At 37.7% G+C, this 23969-nt stretch overlaps 1 protein-coding gene across 4 annotated transcripts in view; it reads right to left on the bottom strand.

The window, feature by feature from the left end:
* The window catches only part of PIEZO2 (piezo type mechanosensitive ion channel component 2), a 313186-nt gene that overhangs the window by 18236 nt on the left and 270981 nt on the right, over positions 1–23969 (bottom strand). For 2 of the 4 annotated variants that reach the window (XM_066992759.1, XM_048077086.2), the window contains 8 exons: positions 21236–21347; positions 19523–19588; positions 16172–16338; positions 11759–11934; positions 3085–3477; positions 1475–1733; positions 766–948; positions 339–591 (listed from right to left, as the gene is read on the bottom strand). In XM_066992759.1, coding sequence (XP_066848860.1) covers positions 339–591; positions 766–948; positions 1475–1733; positions 3085–3477; positions 11759–11934; positions 16172–16338; positions 19523–19588; positions 21236–21347 — 1609 coding nt within the window. Of the gene's footprint in view, positions 1–338; positions 592–765; positions 949–1474; positions 1734–3084; positions 3478–5564; positions 5733–11758; positions 11935–16171; positions 16339–19522; positions 19589–21235; positions 21348–23651; positions 23751–23969 lie in introns of all 4 variants that reach the window. The other 2 variants (XM_048077088.2, XM_066992758.1) reach the window with 2 other exon arrangements.

Raw genomic sequence — 23969 nt, 5'->3', positions numbered from 1 at the left:
GAAATACATGTGCTTTGAATTCCCTCTAGCTGGGGATTATACTGAACCAGAAATTCTGGATTTGGGCCACACTGAACGTTCCTTTCCCAGCTTTTGGGTAATGTCATTTTAAAAACATACTGAATCACAAAGTACAGCTCTCCATTTGAACTTTAGGAAGGTTTGGAGCGTGTTCAAATGCAAAAGATATTTTGGTTCATATCCTATTTCCTCACAGAGGAGCAACAGCATTCGGTAGTCTCTGTGTTCTCCACAGCAACAGCACAATGTTTCAGCAGGATGATCCTATGGGAAATGATCATTCGCTCTTCAAATCCCAGAAATGCCATGACATTTACCTCTCTTAGATCTGTGAGAGGAGAAGCTGGATCTGTGAGAAAGCTGTGATGCACTGCTAGAGCTCTTCCTCCTGATTGCGGTCTGCTGCTCGGGGAAGTGGACATGGATGGACTCCACTGATGCTGCAAGATTGACAGACTTCATAGAGCCTGAAGAGTCTCTCCTGCCTCCTGTCAGAGAGAGCTCATCATCAGTATCCTCTTTATTACTGGAGCTGTCCCCTTTCTCATCTTCATCCCACAATCCATGGCACTAATGGAAGAAAAAGAAGAGCATTTCAAACTTGTATTTATGTTACGATATTTATCGTAGACATTTATCACAGTGTTCACTAGGGGGACGACAAATTTGTTGTGTTGGAATATAACATGAATGACTAAAAAAAAAAAACGAAAACATTAAATATAAAATAAAAAATCATTTTACCTTTAAAATGGATCTGTGGAAGAATAAAGCAAGGAGCTGAACAAGATCATAGTGCACATAGCCCTCTTTCTTCTCAATGCCAATGATATTGGGCGGATGGTAAGGTTTATCTTTTGTGTAATCCACATATTTATTCCAAGGAAAGAAGCCAAACTGGAAGAAGTACTTGATGACGATGGCCACCTGTTCAGAAACACAACACACTTGGGGTGTTTTCTAAGCATGGCAGCCTCATAACATTAAGAGGAGACACATATGACTATTTTGTCAGCTTTTTAAGAAGATTAGCAAACATTCATTGCTACAGAGGAACAACAGTTTATGTTTCCTGAGCAAAAAGTTCATCAATGACTAAAATCAGCATTTACCAACAGATAGTGCTCAGTGGTACCTGAGACACCACAGGCAGTGTATGCTGTCGCTTGATTACCGATTACACAGTAGCTGATTATAAATGGTCCATTTCTGTGATAACTGCTTTACATGCCAGGAAGGATGTCACCTATGTCACCTTTTGCAGTGAAGAAAAACACAAACAAGACCTTCTTATACCACAGAAATTGCAAAGGATGTTAGAAAATATTTATACTAATATGACAGGCCACAGGCCCCTGGATCCTAGAGATCAAAACCAGAAAAGAGACCATGCAAAGCTTACAACTTCACTTTTCTAGGTTTGACATACAGAGTTGCAAAAACATCAACATACCTCAGTGTAGACAATGGCTGTCATCCAGAAGCGTTTGCTTGGCCGAGGAACAGACAGCATGGCCCAAAGGAATATAAGGATGGGAAGCACCAGGGTTATCATGGAGGCAGAGATCATGTGGTTAAGAATGATCACAAAATAGCACACCATTTCTGACCGGGCCACCAAGGTATTGTACAGGGCATAAATAAGAAGCAAGACTCGAGGCTGACCAACGTAGAATTTCTCTGATTCCTCTAGCTCTTCATCGTGAAACATCCTGTTAGAAGCACAGTGCAATAAATTAAATAAAAATTAAATTCACAAGAGATGCTTTGCTAATTGCTATTATTTTTCCTTTTGAAAAACTATAAGATTCTGTTGGCGAGTATAATGAAGAAAAAAAAAAATGGGATTCAGTATTATAATCAAATAACCTGTATCTAAGCTCACAAAACTTCAAGCAAAATAATTAGAAGCACTGTTCTGATGTTTTTTTAATTTACCCAGAGAATTGACTTGGTAGCTTTCCTACAGTCGCCCAGCCAGCACACTTCATGTAAATCACACAATGCTGGTGTGGCCCTGTCTGGATTCGTATCTGATTTATTAACACAGGCAGGAATTAGGAGAAGATCCAGAGGTCCATCAGGATATGCGTGGTATGAATAGCCCCACAACATGAGATTAGAACATAATAAATGCTCTTGATCATTATATGTGCCCGATCTCCTCCCACTTACCTAACTCAAATAATAGAAAAGGCAGCAAGAAACTACTACATAAATCCCACATATTCAATTCTCTTTCCTTTTCCTAAGGAGTGCCCTCATCTGAGATCTAGGTGGAAAGTCAGAACAACTATGGACAGCTAGAAGAAAGGACACTACATTTACATTTACATTTACAATGTCAGATCTATACAGCCTCTCTCTCTCTAGATGTAGGGATGTAGTCAGTTTGAAAGGTGGTTTAAGATTTTGTCATTACACTCATGGAAACTCTCCCTCAGTTGGGTCAGGCCAGAAAGCAGAGGAAGAAGAGCTGTGGCACCATTTGAGCCCACTGGCACTACTGAGCACACTGTCTGAGGAGCAAAGAGGGAGCATCCTATCCCCTGTGAAAGCACTTAGCAAGGTGGTCTCTCTACATAGCCTTCAAATACTACTGGCTTAAACAAATAGTCTGCCAAAGGTCAGAGTTTCCCTTATAGTAATCCAAAATAATAAAAAGAGAAACATTTTCCCAGATAGCTCTGGAAGCAGATTATTTGAAATCACAGCTGTCTGGAGAAGAGAAGCCCTGTCCGCATGGAATGTTTAGAAAAGCCCTTGAACCCATGGCTATTGGAGTACAGAAATCTGATGCTAATTGGAACAATTAGCTATGGTATCTGGGGAGAAAGCAGAGATTCTTTCCAGCATGAATTTGAATCATTTTAGAAATCTGTAATTAGAACAACTGCACAGGAAATGAGCTTCTTCCCTTAAATCAAACTTAGCACAAGGTCTGTATCAAAAAACCATAGACTAGTTCTGAGAGAAAAACCAAAAACAAAAACAAAAAAAAAACCACAATGGCAAAACTTCAGAGACTGGGACCAAAAATTTTCCCCACTCAAAGGTCCTTACTTGTTCAGAAGCAGCTCACTAGCCGTTAGCTCATGCGTCAATGGAGGGAGAATCGTATCATTAAGTCTGTCCGTCCGACTGTCATCTGGGCTCACCATCATGAGGCTCTTACCAGCTGAGTCATCGGGGGAGCCAAAAGGAAGGTGTTCAAAGCTGACAGCTTTGCTATAGGAAGGTGGAGCTTCTGCATTGCTATCCACGGTGGAGTACAATGGCACATCAGTATCAGGAGTAAGTGCAGCTCCTTCTGAACCCAGGCTATAATCTTCCACCTCCTCTTCATCCTGCCTTGAAGCAGAATGAGCTCCTTCCTCTTCATGCTCCCCTTCTACCTCCTCAATGGTTTCTGTCGTCCCCTGACGAGAATAGAGCATGGTGACCTGCGTAGGTTCACTGTGAAGGCAGGATAAAGAGAGAGAGTTAAGGCTTATGAGGCTTATCACAAAATGAAATTTGTTCATTCTACCTTTATGCAGACAGCTGAGCAACCCCACTGCACCCCAAGACCCTCAAAGTTCACATCGCTTGGTAGAAAACATTACAACATGATCTCTTCTTACACAGAGGGACCATCTGGGTCTGTTTGCCCCCGAATGGCATGCCAGTGTACTCACAGTGATTCACTATCTTTTCACACCAGGAAAGGACAAATGAATATCATTATCAAGAGCTTTCTGAAAGCAGTTTAAACACTTTCTTACCAGAACCAGAACTTGCTGTTACATCTATTTAAAGCATGCTCTGTGGTGAATGATAGACAGTTGTGGGGTTCCTTCTAAACATGGTGCTTCTAACAACCACCCTGTATACAGCTGGAAAACTAGCTGAAAACACATGTCAAATTGGATTCCAAGTAAAAGAACAAGAAAATTGCAAAAATGGAGAAATGCAATCCAGATTATAAAACTGTTCCAGTAAGAGGGTATCTTGCTTACCTTCAGATTGCCCTATGTTCTTCTTTACAGTCTTCATTTCTTTTTAACTTTACCTGCCTGCTTTTCTTCCATATGGACCTACATTCTTTTTCAACTGTTCTTATTCACTCTGTTCAATTCTCTGCTTGTACACCTTGCTTACTGTCGGCTTTGCAAGTCCATAATCACTTTCTCTCCTAATGCTCTGTGCTGTGCAACAGTTTTAGCTGATGTAAATTCATGCAGCTTGATGACTCCAGATGGGAATCTGGACACCATCATTTTTTACAAATTTTCTTGGCCTTGCTTTCACCCTTTTTTCCCTCACAAGTATTTTTTTTTTTTATCTTTCCCCTAGAACACTACTCTTTCTTTATTTCAATCTCCATTTCAGCCTCTCTCCAAAGGTTAGACAAAAGGCATCAACTTAGTGTCTTTTGTTGGCTGGGTGTACTTCTATGTCAACAGAGACAAATCCAGGTTTCACACAGCTCCAGAGAAATGAATGAGGCCATGATTTCACATAAAGTATAACCTTTTTAAGAAAACCTCACTGCCAAAGCCAGCTGGCACTACCATTTCCTGCCAAGTTCTATCTCTTTCCTTTTACACTGTTTCTAAACTTATTGTGGCTATGTTAGATAACTTTATTTCTAGTAGACTTTTAATCAGAATTTGAAACAGTGTTATTGGGATGTATGTTTTGATATTTCCTGTTAGCAATCATTCTGGTTAAAATGCACAAAAAACATAAAATCAGATCACTTCAAAACTGATCAACACTAAAAATTTGTAAAACACTTAAAATTTTGGAAAAGAATGATCTAATATGCTTTGAAATGTCATATTTATATTACTAGCTGAAACACTGTTTTTATTTCACAATGTCATATAAATCCCTGAGTTTTACCTTCTAAAATGAGTGAATGGCTCTGAACTGTTTTTTTGAGCAGGATATTAATAATATTCACTATCTTTTCATAGCAATTTTCCTTTTCTTAATTCCAACACCTCACAGACTGTAAATCAATGGTAAAGAAATCAAAACATATTTAACAATCTTTCCTATGTGGGGGAAAACTAAAAATTGAAAGAACAGGGCCAATACTTGCCTATCTCAGTTTCTAAAATTAGACACCCAAGTCCATATTTAGGATAAGGCATTAACTGAGAAACTTCACTTCCAGCTTCCAGTTTCTATAAGAACAATCATCAGCTTAGTAACTCTGAAAAATCAGACTCTTCTTTGAATAAATACAGACTTAAGAGTCTGTTTCTTTGTACACAGCCATTTTAATGAAACGTAGTGGACAGACTTTTAAAAATACATGAATAAAGGATGAAAAACAAAAACACAGAATAAGAAGTGAAACAACAAAGAAGTCCTATCTTATGACCCTGACTTTGAACCTCAGAACTGTGCCACGACACAGAAGGCAGTAAAGCTTCCGTTAACCATGCAAACCACTCTGTACACCACAGATCTGCAAATGCAAATTTATATACACTGCAACAAGTATAATGGTATGGGTAAATGAGTGAACAAAGCATGCATGAGTTAAGCACCTTGACACTATACTGCCACTGTCAGCTGATGAGGAGGACATATCCATGCTCTGCATTTTACGAAGCCTAGGTCGAGCGCGCTCACTTGTTTTAGGAACAGTGTCTGGTCCATCTAAATCATCAAGGGTTGACTGCCTTGAGAACAGCATGGTTGCTTCAGTGTAGCAGCTAGCAGCGCAAACAGTTACAAAGACAATGTTAAATACAAATGATATTACTCTACATGGTTTAGTACAGGAATGTGCTTGCCATGCAGCAAAACACAGACACAGAGACAAAAGGTTCAGAGAGAAGATAAGGATTTGTTTAGGGTCACTATGTAAATGCATCTTTATTGTTCATAGTCCTATTCATACAGGGGCTATAGAAGGCCAACAACTATGTATTCACTATTCAAAGAGATATGAAAACATCACGATATTCTACATGCTTTCCAGGGGCACCAACGTACATAGGCTACGAGGTTTTATTTTCTCTGTTTCCCCACAGAATTTCCAAATTCCTCCCAAAATGCTTTGGGAAGTGACCTCCTCTGTACAAATTCTGTTTTGTTAATGATATGCTGTGTTGAACCTTTTGCATAGGTACAAGCCAATTTCCTAAAAGAGCCCTTAAACCTGAATATGCTCATATTCCACAAATAGAAAAATATCTGTCAGACATTGGCTAATCCTCTTTCCGAACTGAAGAGCCAAATCGGATATGTTACTTAGCCAGTAGATGCATGCCAAATATAACCTGCTGCATGGGATGGCTTTTATTTTGATATTTAGTAGGAAGTCCTGATGATTCTTTCCAGAAGATTTCATTTATTTCAATTGCAGCTTAAAAATGATTTCAAAATCAGAAACATGCACTTCTTGAAAGGGAGAACAGATATGATAAACCCTTATCTCCTTTCATTTATCAAATACACCAGGACACCAGAGACATACACCATACATTGAGCATTTATGTGTTACTGGAGAAAAGAAGAAGAACTGGATGAGTTATGTGAAAGAAAGTACATGTTTAAATACAAGCATATAACATAGCAACAGGAAAGAAGCAAATACATTAATGACATATGGTAGGTAAAAGAACTATTTCTCCTGTAAAAGTCTTTGAAAAACATAGATGTCTATGACATATGTTGAAGGACCTGGTGTTTTAACACATGCAGTCACCTGCCTGAGTCTCAGATATAGTGTGAGAAGAAAGGACCCCAAAATGCAGGATTTACACTCTACTTTTCTTCTTTCTTTTGATTCCATTTGTGCACATGAGCAACAACAGCTGGAGATTTGCTTCCTTGGCAAGCATTAAATGTGTCCAGGGCACAGAGAGTAGGGAAAGAGATCAGAAAGGAAGTGCAATGGCATTTTCTGTGTAACTGTGGTCTTGCTAGCTTGAAGTGAAGAGAAAACTGCTGGTATGAAGTGACTGTTTGCAATTGTTGTCTTCAGGCAAATGGAGAAGAATACAGCAAAATATGTGCAGCAAAAAAGCACTTTTTCTTAGACCTATGCTCACTGACAATCTTTGACAGAGTGGACAGGGTTAAAAAGAACATTTTGGTCTTATTTTAGACAAAAAATGCTACCAAGATACCAAAGGTATTGTAAAATATTTTCCTTAAAAACAATATTAATGGCAGGGGCAGCCCTGTCCTGTCAGCTCACTTGGCCAAGACCCTTTACAAGCCACTTTATTATTTCTGTGTGTGCACAAAGGTGCACGTGTCCTCCAGACAAAACTTGGAGGACTGTCTGCACAGGATTTTGATGGGGCACAGAAAGCTGCTTCCTTCAGGAAGAGGAGATCCACTCTGGAGACCTGATTCAGCAGCATGGAAGTCAGTGGGAGCTTTGTGCTATTGACCACCAAGGGCTCGGGATGCAGGAGGCTTCCCATCATGTATAGCATGCCGGGTTGTACTATCAGTGAGGTTTTGGTGCTAAAATATGGGTGATGGCAGCAGGTAGTCAATCTATATTTGTAGGTTACCTTTATGTCTCTGTGCTACAGTATTATCCATGTTATTTTACAACTCAAAGGCTGAATTTATTATTTTAAAAAGCAACACCTCTTACTAAGGTGTTGAAGTATTTTAAAAGCGGGCATAGCCCAGCTGGAACTTTCCAAACACCTTCAGCAGAACAGCTATTGAAATTCAAGTGGCATGCAGCCGGTCATATATTTTTCAATGAAAGAAACATATTCCAACTGCCCTCCACAACAGATAAGTTCTGACCTGGGTCCCAGAAAAATCAAGGGAAAAATATTTATTAATCCTAATAAATGAAAACATTGGCCCAGATTTAGTCCTTGCAATAATATGGATCAGGTAGATGTTTTAAATGAAGGATGAATAATCTGATGAAGCATCTACTGAGCAGCTGCTCTAGATCCTCAAATGTCTAGGTATGTGTATGAGATAACAGCTGTACTACAGTGTGTATATTCTATATGTACTTCTCCAGGAACATGCTGCAGAAAATGGAGGAAATGAGAACTCCAATAAAGTGGAGAGATTTATATTTGGCAAAGCTGATGTTGACTCAGTGATTGACTAGCATATAAATGTAATCCAAGCATATCTTCCTGAGTGACTTTTCAAATTCATGTCCTTAGAGACCTTGAAAACCATTAGCTTCTTGAAATCATTCAAGGAATAGGTATTTTAAATTGAAGGTTCATTAAAAGCCCTGAGTTCAAGCATTTTATATAAAGTTGATCGGGTATCCATTTCAAATGGGGATATATATAGCAGAGATGATTTTATCCTGTGTGAGTGGGAAATTTCTTACTTTATTACTTCCCTTTGGTTAAACAAATTTATCTTTCCCAGCAAGTTTATTAGTTAAAGGGTGACTTACAAATTTTATTATTTTTTTTTCTTTCTTTTTTCTTTCCATATATTTGTTACTTACTGGCATTACCTTTATGAACTAGTAGTACACTTCCCACACCTGCAAGCAAAAACCCCAAACATTTACTATCACACATGCTCCTAAGTCAGACCCAGATCCAGCCCCAAACTGGGACTTTCCTGTCGTCCTTTCTCCTGCCTCCCAAGGCAAACTTTACTTCTCCAGTACTCCATGTCCCAGGCCCTACACTTTATCTGAGGGAAACACAGACAAAAACTGGGGTCCACAAACACTCTGACGACACCTGTCTACGCAGTCTTACAGGAGGGCTAGGGATTCCCACCTGCAGGTCCTATAAAAGCCTACATACAGCTAGAGCTGACAAATGAAGAAGCTATTTGTGAAGGTATAAAAATGAATACAAATGGGTCCACGTATAAACCCCTGGATATCCCGAAATCTGACTGGTTTTGCATCTAGCTGCTCTGTCATAACTGTAGGTCATGAAACCCACAAGCTCTTTAACCTAAGAAACAGTTCATCAGCCAAATGGAAACAAAAATGCAAGAAATGCTCTACCATGCTAGCTCCGGATCAGTTCTGGTGGTGCACATGAGTTTGTTAAGAAATAGCAACAGTCTCTTCTCTTCCTGGCCCATGTGAACTTTGCACTATGTCTTTAGGACACGAGAGTATTTACACACAAAGAGAAACCAAACAATCACATTATGAATACCTCATTGTACCTCTAGCTTCTATACAGTAAAAGGACAGCAAATAAATAAGAGCTAAGTGTCCCCTAGTTTAAGAGAAAATCCCACAAAACTCCTTTTAGAGTTCTATCTAGACTAAGAACAACATTCCTGGGTAAGACTTAGAAGGGTCAGTCTTCAATTTCATGAGAAATTTACAGTTCCTGCAATTGATCAGGTGGGTTGCTCTCCCTGGGAATTCCCCTCTGAAAATCCACTGTTTAGAGCACTGAGATCATACTTTAGGTAATTACAGCCCTGAGGAATATGAATTATTATAATGGAATAGCTTCTCTGCTTCTGAAGTTGAGTTTTATTTCCAGACATGCCCATCTTACTCATCGAGCTAATATTCACTACAGAATCTTGTGCAGGGCAACCAAAGGATAACCAGAATGCTCGTCAGAAACCCTCCACCTCTTCCCAGAAGTTTTCCACAGTAATCCTTGATCCATGATCACAAGGATGCTTTAGATTTAATTAGTTGCTTTTAATGTTACTGGAAACCATTGTTTTCGAATGCAAAATATTCTCCTCTATTATTTGGGCAATTCAAAAAAATCACACACTTGATAAACTCATATGAAGTTTAAAACACTACACATTTATAAAAATGGCTCATAAACTCTTTTGTAATCCCAGGAAGAAACATGCAAGTATGCCCCAGAAAACAGATGGCATTATCATTCAATCAACAGACACATTCTTGCTTCCTCTGATTACAGGTCATTATTATTACAGCAGATGTGTACAAATTGCAAATACTGCCAGTCAAAGAATATTTACTTTTCTATTACCAGAAAGAGAATTCAAGATTAGAGAAACCAGTCACAATACTGCTTTTGCTATTCCTCTGTTAATAGGTCCTGTGACATCTGGGGAAACAGATGACAGTAACGCATTTGAAACGTTTGCTATATTCGATATAACTTTTTCTGTTGCAAAGCAGCTCCACAGAATCACTGAATTCTCTGAGTTTGAAAGAGATTTTAAATTTGTAAACATGCTCAAAGCATTGTGACAAATAGGTGCTTATTCTGAAAGAAGACGTAATTGAATCTTAACACTGGATACCATTTAATTGAAGGGACAATTTACATAGGAAAATTGCAAAATTTGTCTTTCTTGTTTATAATTCATTATGGAATTGACTTCCCTTTGCTTCTAGTTAAAGTTCTTGCTAACATTGTTAGATAAGAATGCTATCTTCTATCTATAGTAAACAGCATGACAAAAAATATTTAATGAAAGCAGGACTGTTATTAGTATTTCGTTTTTAAGTGAGAATGAATTTTGTGTTAAATTCTGCCCTCCAGATATCCCACTGACTCCAACTGAGCTGGCAATAGAATTTGGCTTTACATTTTTCTCATGTAATCTGACTCCCATAAAACTTTGAGACAAAACACAAAGGTGTTGCTTGGTTGGGTAGCTAGCCACCAAAAAAGATTTGCTAGGATTTGGTGTTTTTACTGGAGTGAACCTCTCAAAGACCAGTGCTTGCCCTGGGGAGCAATTTGTGAATATTTTGTTGAAGCACAGTACTCACAGACACTCTCTGACACTTACTTTTCAATAACATCAGAAAGGAATGCAAATGCTCATTATTTTCAGTCTGCTAGCATCTACACATACGTCATTAGTAAAAGCTAAGCACTACTGTAGACTGAAGCTACCGAGTTTGTAGGGAGTATCAAACACAATAAGATACTGCTACACTTCAGAGAAGTACAGGACACAGCAGAATGCAACGGATTATGAAAAGGCTTTTATTTCCAAAGCCCTCCCTTCTCCTCCTCATGATGCTGTTGGACAATTTCTGCAGTCTTTTAAAAGTCAAGAACACCAGGGACATGGTGGGAACAGGCTGCCTCTGTAAGGGAAGGAAATGAATGTATGTGCCTCTGTGTGCATGGAGCAGCAGGAGCATGCAGTAGTTTTGGAAAGGGACTTGACAGTATTCATCTTCAGAAAAGAATGAGGAAGGTGGTTTTTCTAAAAAAAATATGGATATATGGATATGGATATTTCATGCATCGTGTTGCTCTGCTGGACTGTAACAGTAGTTAGGAAATCAGGCTCTTCAGATGATCTGTGTGCATAAGAGAGTTGTTTTTTTTTTTCTTTCTTTCAGTGTAAAGCCTTTTTTTCTTTGTGTGTAACAGACAAGAATTTATTTTCCAAAGGCAAAATATTCACAATGAATGATGGCTCCCTAAACTCCAGGCCTGAATTCCTAACACAGTATCCCAAAATCATCCTTAGTAGGCTCTTATTTTCCGTTATTTTTGACAAGATCAGAAGCCCTGTCAATAACTCCTAATTCTATAGGAGTGGTGAGTATAAAATCCACAGAAAGCAGTGGTATAGTCATGCAGTGGAAAAGGAGTTATATCATCTGCTTGCAATTGAGCGCACCACTGTAAAGGAATAGTAATATATAGCAGAGCTTTCATTGTCATAATGGCATGGATAAATCAAAAGGACTGTTCAGTATTCATTAGAAAGTTCATGAATACCTAGACATTGTCTAAAATTATGTCTACTGTACAATCCTTCTATCCTTCACAAAATAAAATTAGATGAATACCTGGAGATACTGTCACGAGAAGCTGCTGAATCTAAACTATCCATTCTTTCAGAAGCTTGCAAACCAGAAGCTTGACCGGGATTTTTATCAATTGAGTCCAGTCCTGACTCCTTGGAAAGTTTCATCATATGGTTCTGGTAATACATATGGATGCTCTCTCGGGTAGGAACATTTCCCTGTAAAAGACATAAGGAAAGTTACGTGGCAGGGAGAGTTATATTCTTCAAAGATCTGCTTTTTTTTTTTTTTTTTCCCCATCATTTGGCAATACATAGTCTGTCCAGACAGCTTCGTAGTAAACAATAACCTCTCACCACAGTGCAAGTCAGGTTCTGACTTAAACGTACTGTGGCACGAAGTGTTGGGTTTTGGAGCAATGAAAGTGGCTTCAGACTCTGCATAGTCCACAAAACTCTGCTAGGTGCAGTGCAGATCACTCAGTGTGAACATGAGCTATGGCCTGCAACCATGACACAACATAAGGCTCCAGCAAATTTTGAGACAGCTCTTTTAGATAGCTCCACTCAATCCAAGAAAAATCATAGGTCTTATTAGCAGCCAGTAGCAATTATTATTATTATAAATTTTAACAGAAACAAAAGAAACATATCACGTACAAACTGATCTAGATTTTCATTAGTGTCCAAAATAAGATTTTTTTCATGAAGTATGGATACAGTTGGAAAACTGAGAAAATAACATTGAAGAGCTTCCCTATTTACTCTTTCTCTCTGACTTCAAGACTATGAAAGGATGGTTTTATTAACTGTCAGCCCAGGTCTGGGCACAGAATCAAGTCTTTCTGACTATACTGCCAACAGAATGCTACAGGCTTGTAACAAGAATAAAACTGACAACTTGATAGCCTTTCTTTATGCAGAAACACATCAAACTCATTTTACTAGTAGTTGCATTGACTTCAGAAGATGCACTGAGATTGCTACTCTTGAACAGTCATTCATAATGAAGCCTTATGCAAGAACTTTTCCAGCTGAAATAATCAAGCTACTCTAAAATACTGCCCATATTTCCTTTACTAATACAATTAGTTACTAGTATTTCAACTCTGGACCTCAGCACTGTCCTATATTGAGCATGTTCATAATCTGAAGATTCATCAGAAAAAAAATCTTAAAAAAAACAAAACAAAACACAAAACCTGAACCTTAAGTTTTTTAATTAGGTTTGCTTGTGTACACACTGTGTTGCTTCTGCAATAAAAAATGTTCATGCCATTATGACAACCTGCCCTTGAAATTGTGGCACCCACTACCCACTATCTTGATTGCAGGCCTGTGATAAAGGACAAGAGCTATGACAGCAAAAGTACCCCACAACTGATGGAGCAAGGACTCAATTTCAAGTTCCTCTGTAGTTAGAATAGAAACCAAAAGAACTTCACACATGTCCCTGACTCCATGCTGGACAAAACAACAACATGTCACCATGATGGTTACAGCAAAAGCCTTCCTTGGGCAGCAATGATAGATATGGAGCTGATGCAGAGCCTTCTGAATGCTATGGAATAATCTGTGATTATGAACCCAGTATTCCATAGAAGAAGAGAGAAAGATTCTTGTAATAAAATACTGAAGGTGAGAGTTTTAAAGCTAACAACTGGAGAAAATTCTCTGACAGGTGCCCACTACCAGAACATTTAAGATTGAAGCAACCTACATAGGCCTACACAAGGACATATGGGCTCTACTGTAATCAAAATAGCATCGGGCTGCTAGCAACATGAAAAAAAAAATCTATTGTGAACAAAGGATAAGAAAGACTCATTAAAGTTCAGTAGCAAAGAACAATCAAAATAAGGTCCAAAAAAGTAATGGCCATAAAAAGGCAGTTAGCCTGACTTCTACTTAAACGTTAAAACTCTAAAAAATAAGGGATAATGAGTAAGAAACGTAATTTTAAGTGAGGATGCTGAAATAGCATGAAATTCTAAGCCTTGGGACAAAAAAGAGCATTACTGTAGAGTTGTACTATCAAAGTTTTATAGGAAGGATGGAATGAAAGATAGCTTGGTAAGGTCAAAAATAGTAAATAAAGTTAAATAAAGTTCACGAGTTAAATAAATTCACTGTACCAGGATTGCCACAGAGTGCCTGTGAAATATTAAGAAAGATTAGAAAGAAAAATAATGTTCATTAGCTTATATTACTTTTCATATATGCTTATGTAGAATAGGTAAATGACATGAAAGTGCCTGCAAACACACATTCAAGTCACCAGAATGGAAAAGACCAGGAGGAAGAAGCAAGAAGACATCCTTCAAAAAAGTGACATTCGTGAGGAAAAACAGAAACAATAAACTTGGTAGAGGTAAATGTAAAACTTCAGCATATCAGACCAAAAAAGATGTTGAGGAGTAACTTCCTAAAATGAACAATAGTCTGATAACAAAAACATTTTCAAGAACATCATAAGAATCATCTGTCAGAAAGTTAGGGTATGAACAGGTGGTCAAGGCACACAGAGGTGTAGCTTTTTAGGGAGTTAGGGCAACAGAACAAAACAAAACAAAACAAACAAACAAAAACACCAAAAAACGATTTTTTTGTATCCCTGTTCACTGCAGAAAAAGTCACTGACATCACCAATGGAATATTTTGAATCCCATGGAATGACTGGATTAATAATTAGTAATTATTTTATGTAAGACAAAGCTGAGAACAAAATAGTGACTGGATGGTGCTCACCAAAGAGCTCTGCAGGAACCAACGGACAAAATAGTCTAAGTGCCAGAGAAAAAGAAGATTGGTGGCTTCAGGAGTAATCCTGAGTGACCTTTATAAGAAATAAAGCAACCATGAAATAAAGACAAGTATATTTCTTATACTTGTCCTCCAGAAACAAAGGGCACAAACAACATATTTTTTTCTGTACAAGGGAAGAAGGTTATTGACTGGTTCCCCCAAGGAGTTTTACTGTCCAGGATATTCAGATATAATCTGTATAAAGAGGAAAACATTGAGGTGATAAAGTTCACAGATGGAAAAAAGAAAATATTTGTGATATTCAAGTGTAAAGTTAGCTGATGCAATACTGATGAAGGGCCTTGGTAAAAAAGGGCAAATGAAATTTTTGTGCTCACAAGTGCAAAGAAATGCAATGGGAAAAATAGCCTACAAAATGACAGGATTTATGTCAAATTGTTTCAGTCTCAAAGGTCTTAGAATCTGACTGTATAGTCCCCCTAAAATGTTTAGTTAATGTTAAAAAGAAATCAAGGAGCTTAACTGTTAGATCGTAGTAGGAAAGCAAAAGAAAATAAACTATACTCCTGTATAAATCTGTGGCTCACCCGTACCTTAAAACAATGTATAGTTCTGGTCACTCAGTCTTAATAAAGCCATATTAAAAGTGGAAGTGGTATGAAGGACAATAAAGATGATATGAGGCATGGGATAGATTCCATGTGAAGAGAGGCTAAAGAGAAGAGGACTTTATAACTTTTATCTATCTATGCAACACACCTTGGGGAGAATAACAGTAACTAAACATTAATATTGAATCAGCCCGCTCTTTTTGGATCTGTGCCTTATGGCCAGACAGGGTACGGATTGTCTCCTGACCAGGAAAGCCTGCATCTTGGACCTCCTGGGATCATGGACAGCCTGCTTTTTGTGACAGCTGGCAGTGACTGTGAGCGGGCAGCATGGGGCTTTATTAAGGCCAAGGATACTAATGTGCCGTTGACCTTTTTGACCTTTTCATGTCTGAGATAGTCTGCAGCTTCTAATGAGAGTTGAACTAAAAATGAGGCTCCTATGCTAAGTTTCCAGAAATAGTTGGGTAGCTAGTGACATATGTAAAAATACCTATGCTTGAGAGCTTTATACTACTGCAAGGTATCACCTACTTGCATTTTGAAGATCCAAATACATGTCTAGCTACACTGGTAATGTTAATCTTACATAATAATGAGTTTTACTAATATATCACTGGTTTTTGAGGAACCATGTAGCTTCAATGTCAATGAAGAAAATTACGCCTGCATGTTGTCAGCCATTTCCAGGGCAAGTTGGTCTACGAAAAGGCTGAAATATGCAGACTGAGATAGTTTCCGAGATGTTCAAAATGCCGTGCCTGCTCCTCTCTACTTGAATCTATCACATTCCCTCAAAACCAAATTTTATTTCAGCCAAATCCTTATATCAATCTCTCAATTATTTTTCCAAACACTTGCTTTGCATCCAGATAATAAATCAAGCATTTTATTATTTAAATATTAAAAAAAAGCAAGCAGTCAAAGAGTCCAGATGTATTTTTTAAATGTGCCTGTAAGTTGGGTTTTTATATTTTTTCTCCTTAATACAGTGCCTTCAGCTGATCTGAAAAGACAACCTTTAATTTTTCACTGGGCTTGAAATGGCATTAACAGAAGAAAAAGACCAAAGGCGTTACCTTCTTAATCTCCCTGGTGAGCATACAACGCTCGATTCTCAGCACAGTAGAGATATCGATGTGTTCTCTTGAGATGGAATTAAGCCAAGCTGTAAAACTGTCTAGTGTTGCCAGGAAAAGGACCCAAGTGAACTTCAAAATATTAAATATCCTCTTTATGATGTTATCTAAGGGGGAGGAAAAGCAACAGAGAGTTAATGGATGCAAATGTCTTTCTCTGCATTTCTGCTTGGAGTTAGTTTCAATTTTCCTTTATTGTCTAATAATAATCCAGGCTGTGAGACCCTGTCATAGTAAGGAATCTCTGAAGATGGCTGGAGGCCTTTTGGCTGTCTGGGACATTTTCCTGCCTGTATGTCTAACCTTATCTTCTGGAATCCCTTTTCCACCCCATAACTCCACAATCCTGCAATTGCTAGTCATATGAACAGTTCCTGATGTTGGACACTGTATGTACAGGTCTGTAAAAATGAAACCCAAAGATTTGGGCATCTCTTGAGAACTATTCGACATCCCCTGCTCCAGTGATCTCAACAGCTGCTCCACCAGCCCTTACCTGTCTATTTACTCACGTGCTTTTCTCCGTGCATGGAGTTTGCCTTTTGTGACTGAACTTTGCTCAGTTTGAAAGTCTAACCTGCTAAAATGGTCTTTGACTCTCCCCCAGTTTTCCAGCCACCTGAACACACCTCTTCATATTTACTGTTTCCAAAGCTTCTCTTTATTTAAATGGACTGCACTGTCATCAGCAATCTCAGATCAACTAGCTCAACTAGCAGTAATCATATAAATCATTTATAAAACATTACTTTTGCCCCATTTTGCCAAAGCATTACACTTTCCCATGAGTAGGGTTTATGGTTTTATACCAACAATTGTAGCTTTCTTTAGCTCAATGCAGCAGCCTCAAGTTAATTTCTCATTTCAGTAGTTCCTTTAGCATTCGTGACTGCACCTAAAGAGCAGCAGTTTCAGTTATTTTTCTTTCACTCCCAAGCGTACACATCACACTTCAATTCTTAAACAGTCTTACATAAATAAGAAAAAAATTCTTTCCAACCAGTTAGTTCCAGAGCTAGTTGTCCCTGCTACATTTCTAATCCCAGAACACTAGATATTAAGATCAATTTTACAGTAACCAGTCTAAGAGATAATAGAAAACTGCAAATAATCTGCCATGCAGAACCAAAATGCTTGAAGTAGGTACTAAGAAGCCAACATAAGCACTAAAGCGTGATGATTTTAACTACCTCAATTCTTAACTGTACCACAAGGTGGCAAGCAAAACTTTGTGGAGTGCACTCTTTACAAAGCATGCAAAGGTGAAACTAATAAAGCAAAAGATATCTTAAAGAAGATTATCTTATAGAAGAACATGCATGTGTCTCTGGGTGTGCAGGCATAGTTGTATGCACATATTTGTGGAGAGAAATTAAGGGAAAAAAACAATAGTGGTACATTCCTGTAGAGTGGAGGCTGAAATGGTATTATGTACCATTTACCTGAGTAATGTCATGTAACAAGTCCAGTATCTCTGAATCAGGAGCTTTTATGGCCTTCATTTGGCCATACCATTATTTCAATAATATTTTACTTTTTTTTTTTTTCCAGGCCTTTTCTATATCATTTAGAATTGGGAAGATTTTATGATTTATTTACTCAAATTGTATTCACACTTTAGCATATATATCTTGAATCTAAAAAAATCTTTTCATTGGAAATTAAAGATAAAGCTGTTTATGCTTCTAGAAGCATTCATTTCCTTTGAATTCCAGATGTAATATTACAAATAAATTCAATAAGATGTAGCATTCATAAACAGAAATATACAACATATAAATGGCCTTTTTTAACCCACACTCTTCTTCTCTAGTATATCATTTCTGCTACTGACTTCAGGAGGATTGCAGCTCTCAGGTTAAAATTATCTCTATTACTGACCACCACTGGTATGCCACAGTCTCATCACAGTGCTTTGCCAAGCACTTCCAGTCTGATCTGGAAGGTCGTTTTTCTCTCTGGGATGGAGGTGATTTAGTGTACATTTTTAATGATGCTGTAGCTGTTCTGACAGCTTTGCTGTTCTCTGAAACTTTTTAAAAATAATCTTTTGGGGATCGATCACATCTAAATAACTTCAAAAAGGGAAACAAATATTTATTTTTTGCAGAGATTGTTACTGTAACTTCAAGGGTCAAACACAGAGATGGCTTCTCTCTGCCTGAGAGCATGAGAAAGGATTTGATCCAAGGTTAATAATGACACTAATGCTTCATAACAATTACTCTTTTTTTTTTTTAATTATCTTCTTTAATACATATTACTTAGGACGTGTTAAAGCACCTTAAATTGACTACTTCCAATATAAATCAATTATTAACCTCATTTCCTTTCTCTAACTCCTGTCTAGAACCAACTTTATTTCCGTTGAGATGTGTTTGAGTGATTCAGTTTCATGTTTAACACAGGTGACTGCACCACAAGAAAGTAGCAAATAAAAAAGCTCACAAAACACCACCAGAATATTATATGAGAAATAAATATTTCATATTCTTGTAGCCTCTTCCACCCTGTGGCTCACGCAAAGGTACAATTCTAACTGGGATTGTAGGAAGCAATTCCAAACAGAGAATAAAAATAGCTTTTGAAGACAAAGGAGAGAAGAGCGTAATTTCTTCTTTTACCCCAGTTAGGAAAAAAAAGACCCAAGCTTAGAGTTATGATCCATTACACTTCTTTGTAGGAAGACTTTCAATATGGGCAAGATCCTGTAAGCTGCTGCCATTTCTTCTGCTGTGCAGAGCATCCTCAGATCTAACTATGAGTGAGAAAGGGTAAAACTGGGAAAATCCCATTCTTTTAGAGCAGTTATTTGTACCTCTCTAAACACCTAAGCACTGGACAGAAGCAGTATCTTAACATAGCTAAAACACATTGAAAAACAGCAAGGTCTTCACGCTAATAATAAAATATCAGACCATCAAAATCAATGGAGATGACAAGACACACCTAAATGGAATCAGGATTGGAAGCTAAGCTTAGGTATAAGATGTTTTATAATTAAAGTATACAAGAAGTGATCAAGTGTGAGCCTGAAGGTGCATTTATTAAAGTGTAGGGGAGATAAGTGCAGTAGCTTACATTCCAGGAGTGGAAGCTGCTATGCTCAGGACTTGTAAATCTGGCAATAGAAATCTGAAAGTTATTAAATAGTGCTCACTACACAGTTCATAGTGGATTTTGCTAGCTTTATGCTTGCCTGGATCTCTGCAACGATATTTTTGTGATATGCTGCTTACCCCACCTGTCACAACTACACTGTAACAGCAGAGAAAACTTCTGTGTTCATACCTGGTCCATCAGATTTCTTCTTGACATGTTCCTCTTCACTGTCTTCATAGTCTGCATCAGTACCACCTGTTGAAAGCAATGAGTGAAACAATGAACATTAAGCCTACGGAAGTGCAGATTCAAATCCCATTCAAGCTAGAAAATGCTACTGTTACTAAGCAGAAGTGACTGGTTTCTCACCTACTGGTTTAAGAGAAAGCAGATTTCCATTTTTAAAGTACTGAAGTGAGGAGACTACCCTGTCAGCGAAGGTGTTTTTGGATGACCACCCCTCTCTTGTAATTTCCAATGGCATTTTCTTACTATGTCGTCTGCTGAGCAATAACATCTGCTATAGTAAACCCATGCAATTCAGAGTAAAGACATGCAATTCAGAGTTGCAGTTTTTCCAGCTGCCCAGCTGCAAAAGCCTCTCCTTCCAGTAACACACTCAAGCTCATTTCTTCAACTTCTTCAAGAGGTGACCTGAACATTGCTCTGATTTCCTCCTGACCCTGACCCATTAAGCCCAAACGAACTGAGTGGGACTTTCAGGCTGAAATGAAGCAGCAGAACTGGTTTGAGACTACCATGTGCTTTTCTTTTGGCCTATAGCAGATCAGGGATGCAGAGAGTCACAGGCAGAACTGAAGGACAGATTAGTCTCCTTCTATCTAGTATCCCAAAACTGCAGCTACAGCTTCATTGGCAGCTGTCAAATTATAAGCTCCCTATTTTTGACAGGTGGAGATGATGGATGGAGGGAAAGTCCAACTGATTCAGCCTGAATGGGCCCTCTTCTTTCCCATCTCTAAAATTCCGAATTATTATTTTCTTTTCTTGTTTAAAGGAAGTAAAAAATGAAGAGATGAACTACTTTTAAAACTTTTTTTTTTCCCAGAGATATGAATGATTTTACAGTGCCAGTCAAAAACTAGTAATGACTGCATGTTTTCTTTTTGATACCTGCTGAATTCACTGTGCATTTAAGAGTAGATACTAGATACTTGGTAGATACCCTAGATACTTAGGTTCCATACTGAGCACTGCATTGAAACTGAAAAAAAACAACTTCTTGGTATTCTTACCCACATGCCAACTCAACCTTCTTTAGGGAACAATATAGGAAATGTGTCAAAAAGAAATAGTATGTGGATATTTCATTTCATTGAATTTTTCTTACAGGTCTATTTCAACTACAGCATTTCAGGAACTTCCTCATGAAAGACTCCTTCAAAAGGAAATGTTAAGTCTGTTAAATTCAAAACTTTCCCCAGGAATACACATGAATTTATCATCAAGATAAGAGACTTTGAGCAACCCCAGAAAAATCTAGAGAATAAGATAAATGTGTTTATGAGGTGAGGGAGTGAAAGGCAAATGTCCTTGCTCTCTCTGATGCTGGCCAAACACCTGACATTTATGCTCCTTTATTCTGGTGAAATGCCAATAACTGCTAGGATATTGGTTTACAGGGCTATGCCTTTATGGAGTTTTGGCTTTCTTTTGCAAGTGCTTTACTCTCACAAATGTTTTGATACAGCTGATGGTTTCAACCATGTGTTGAGTCTTCCTACATGGCAAAAGTTCTGAGCATGTGTTTTGCAAATCCATGGAAATCACATGTATCTACTCTTCTGCTTTACCTCATCTAATGCATATTGCGTAGAATGAGAGGACACAGCTTGACCAGCCTTGTCATGTTAATTTTTCAAAATACAGAAGCATACATACCATCCCCAGATCCTTTTCGTCTTCGCTTCTCCTCTTTCTGAAAACTTTTCTTCTCTTTGCGCCTCTGTCGTAATGCAGTTTTAGGATCAGTGATCCAGGCCTGATAAACAAACTGGAAGGAACAAACTCATTTATTTCAAGGTTCTTCATGTTTTGAGAGTAAGCCACAGAATAAGCCATAAGCAGGCCTATATACTTTGAGTAAACGCATTCAGATCTGCAGGGATAAGTAAATATTTTGAATCCCAAATCAAACACCTCCCCTGCGGATCTTCTGAGTTTTCATGTGCTATTTTTGCTAGCATAAAACCAAATGCGAAAACACTTGTGGGTGAACCAAGTTTCATTAGAACCCACAAAAATTCATGCTCTGAACTTTGGGAATTAATACCCTGTTGTATATATGGGCTACTTCACCTGAGTCTTTCCATTCAATTATATATGTGTACATCTTGTACAGACAAGATGAAGAGTAACAGAAATTTTAAGAGAAAGTTTTGCAATCTACTAACTAAAGCATCAAAACTGTGGTAGTGTTTAGTAAAGGTATTTGTGTTTGTACATTTTTTATACTCTAGATGATTTTTTTCTTTTCACATTGGAACATGGGTGGATTTACTATTTGTGCATAGTCTCAAACCCAGCACTCAGGAATTCCTCAAATTTCATCCTAATTTTTACAATGGCTCTCTGTGGTGCTTCAGGTAAGTCACTTATGAACCCTTCTGCTACTATTTTTCCAGTTGTAAAACAGGGACGATGATACATGTATCAAGGGGATTTAATGAGGCCAAATCCTGCTCACAGTACTCACTCAGATCAACAGTCTGTTGACTTGCATGACTACATTAAGCATGAAATTGGTACAAAATATTTATAAATGCTATAACAGTGAAAAAAAAAAGTTAAAAGAAGTTACCAAGAAGTAACTTATTGAATGGCTCTGCTCAAGCTGTGAGGTAAGGCTAGAGAAAAAAGCAGCAACACTTTTATATCCATTTTTCCCATTTGAAACAAAATGTGAATAACACAGACTAACTCTTCCCCACAGCTATTTTGGATTTTTTTTTTTTGTTCCTTTTATGGTTTTCATTCAATAGTGAAAATCATCTTTGATTGGCACTATCCTTTTTTTTCTATTTCTAACCAACACAGACTGGTAACAGACACAAGGAAACCCAGAGATACATGCTTAAGTCTGAAAATAAAGCACAGTGATAAACTAGCTCTATTAAGTCACAAGACAAACATGCACGTAAAGACAGAAGCACATGCATATCTCAGTGAAGCTGGAGCTGCCCCTTGCAGGACACAACAGTGAATTACTACTTGGTTTATTTATATTCTTAAAATTTGCAGACACAAATTGCTTTGGAACATTAAAAGCAATTAAAAAAAAATGTCAATATGACTTTTACTGGATTTAAAAAGGAAAAAAACCTTTGTACTGTTTTGTTCATGTATGCAGTAATGGAGAGAAAATTATTTTGGTACTGTTGATTAGAATGTTCTCTTCAAATCTCTCAAGGTCTGTACATTTATTTTTATATGTACGATGTCCAAAACAAGCACCACATGAAAAACTACGTAGGATCAGAGGTGATGTTTTCTCTTTCCTTTGTAATAGGCACTTGCCAGTGAAGGTAATTTGAAGGAATGGTGACACTTAAGGAAAACAGCAACACATTACTTACTGAAAGTTAGAAACTGCCAATATCTACTATTGAAAAATTAGCTTAGAAGCTGTATGCTAGCCACAGCCATAGTATGAATAAAGAATTCAGAGATAAAAGGCATACTTGGAAGAAAGCAGTGGATTAGAATGAAGAAAATACATTAATAAATGTATTACAACTACTTATGTTAAGCAGTGGATATTTTAAGAGCTAACTGGGTACATACATGTATATTACTTCCAATTTTTACCACTGGGCAAAGGTAGGAAATGCTACACATATCCAAGGAAGATGAGAAAATGTTGAAGATGTACAGATATTAAGATGGTGAAGACCAGAAATATAGTGAGATAAAAAAAAGGGGGGGGAGGGGTGTTGTTGCAACAGAATGTATCTTCTAAAAATATTTTACCAGCTTTCTGAGATCAATTACAACATTGCCCATAAGATGCATGCAAGTCGATGTGACCATCTTGTACAGCAGTAACAGAAGAAATCAAGAATTTGTGTCTGCATTTTCTCTCTAGGGTTGTACTTAAGGCAAGACAGAGTGCTTTTCTTGGGGCTTGACCACTCCAAAAGTAAGAAATGTATTGCATTTACTAGGACTGAAGCTTTGGCTGTTGTTATTTTTCATATTATTCATATAAGAGGAAAAATGCAGACAAGGACAGAGGTATATGTTACACCAGGATCTATGGGATGGGTCACATACTGAGCACTCACAAAATGTCAAGTACCTTTGCTGCTTTGATTAAATATTGAAGAATAGTTTTGGGTAGTTTAATGATAGACTTTGGCAAGGCTAAAATGGCTGAAGCAAATTTTCCAATAGCTCTCTATAAAGAAGGACAAAGCAAGAGCAATTAGTAGAAAACAAGAAAATATTAATAGAAAGTATCTACTGCATGATTATACCTAGATTATTGAGTTTACATTCATTGGCTCCAGTGTGGAAAAAAGATCATGTGTGATGTTCACAATAAAATTTCAGTGAGATCATTTTAAGTGCCTGCATTATCTAACAAACAAAATCTTTAAGTTAACCCTTGAGGTGA

The sequence above is a fragment of the Anser cygnoides genome, chromosome 2 (assembly GCF_040182565.1).
Source record: "Anser cygnoides isolate HZ-2024a breed goose chromosome 2, Taihu_goose_T2T_genome, whole genome shotgun sequence".
NCBI classification, from domain to species: Eukaryota; Metazoa; Chordata; class Aves; order Anseriformes; family Anatidae; genus Anser; species Anser cygnoides.
This window is presented reverse-complemented; position numbering and strand designations above follow the sequence as displayed.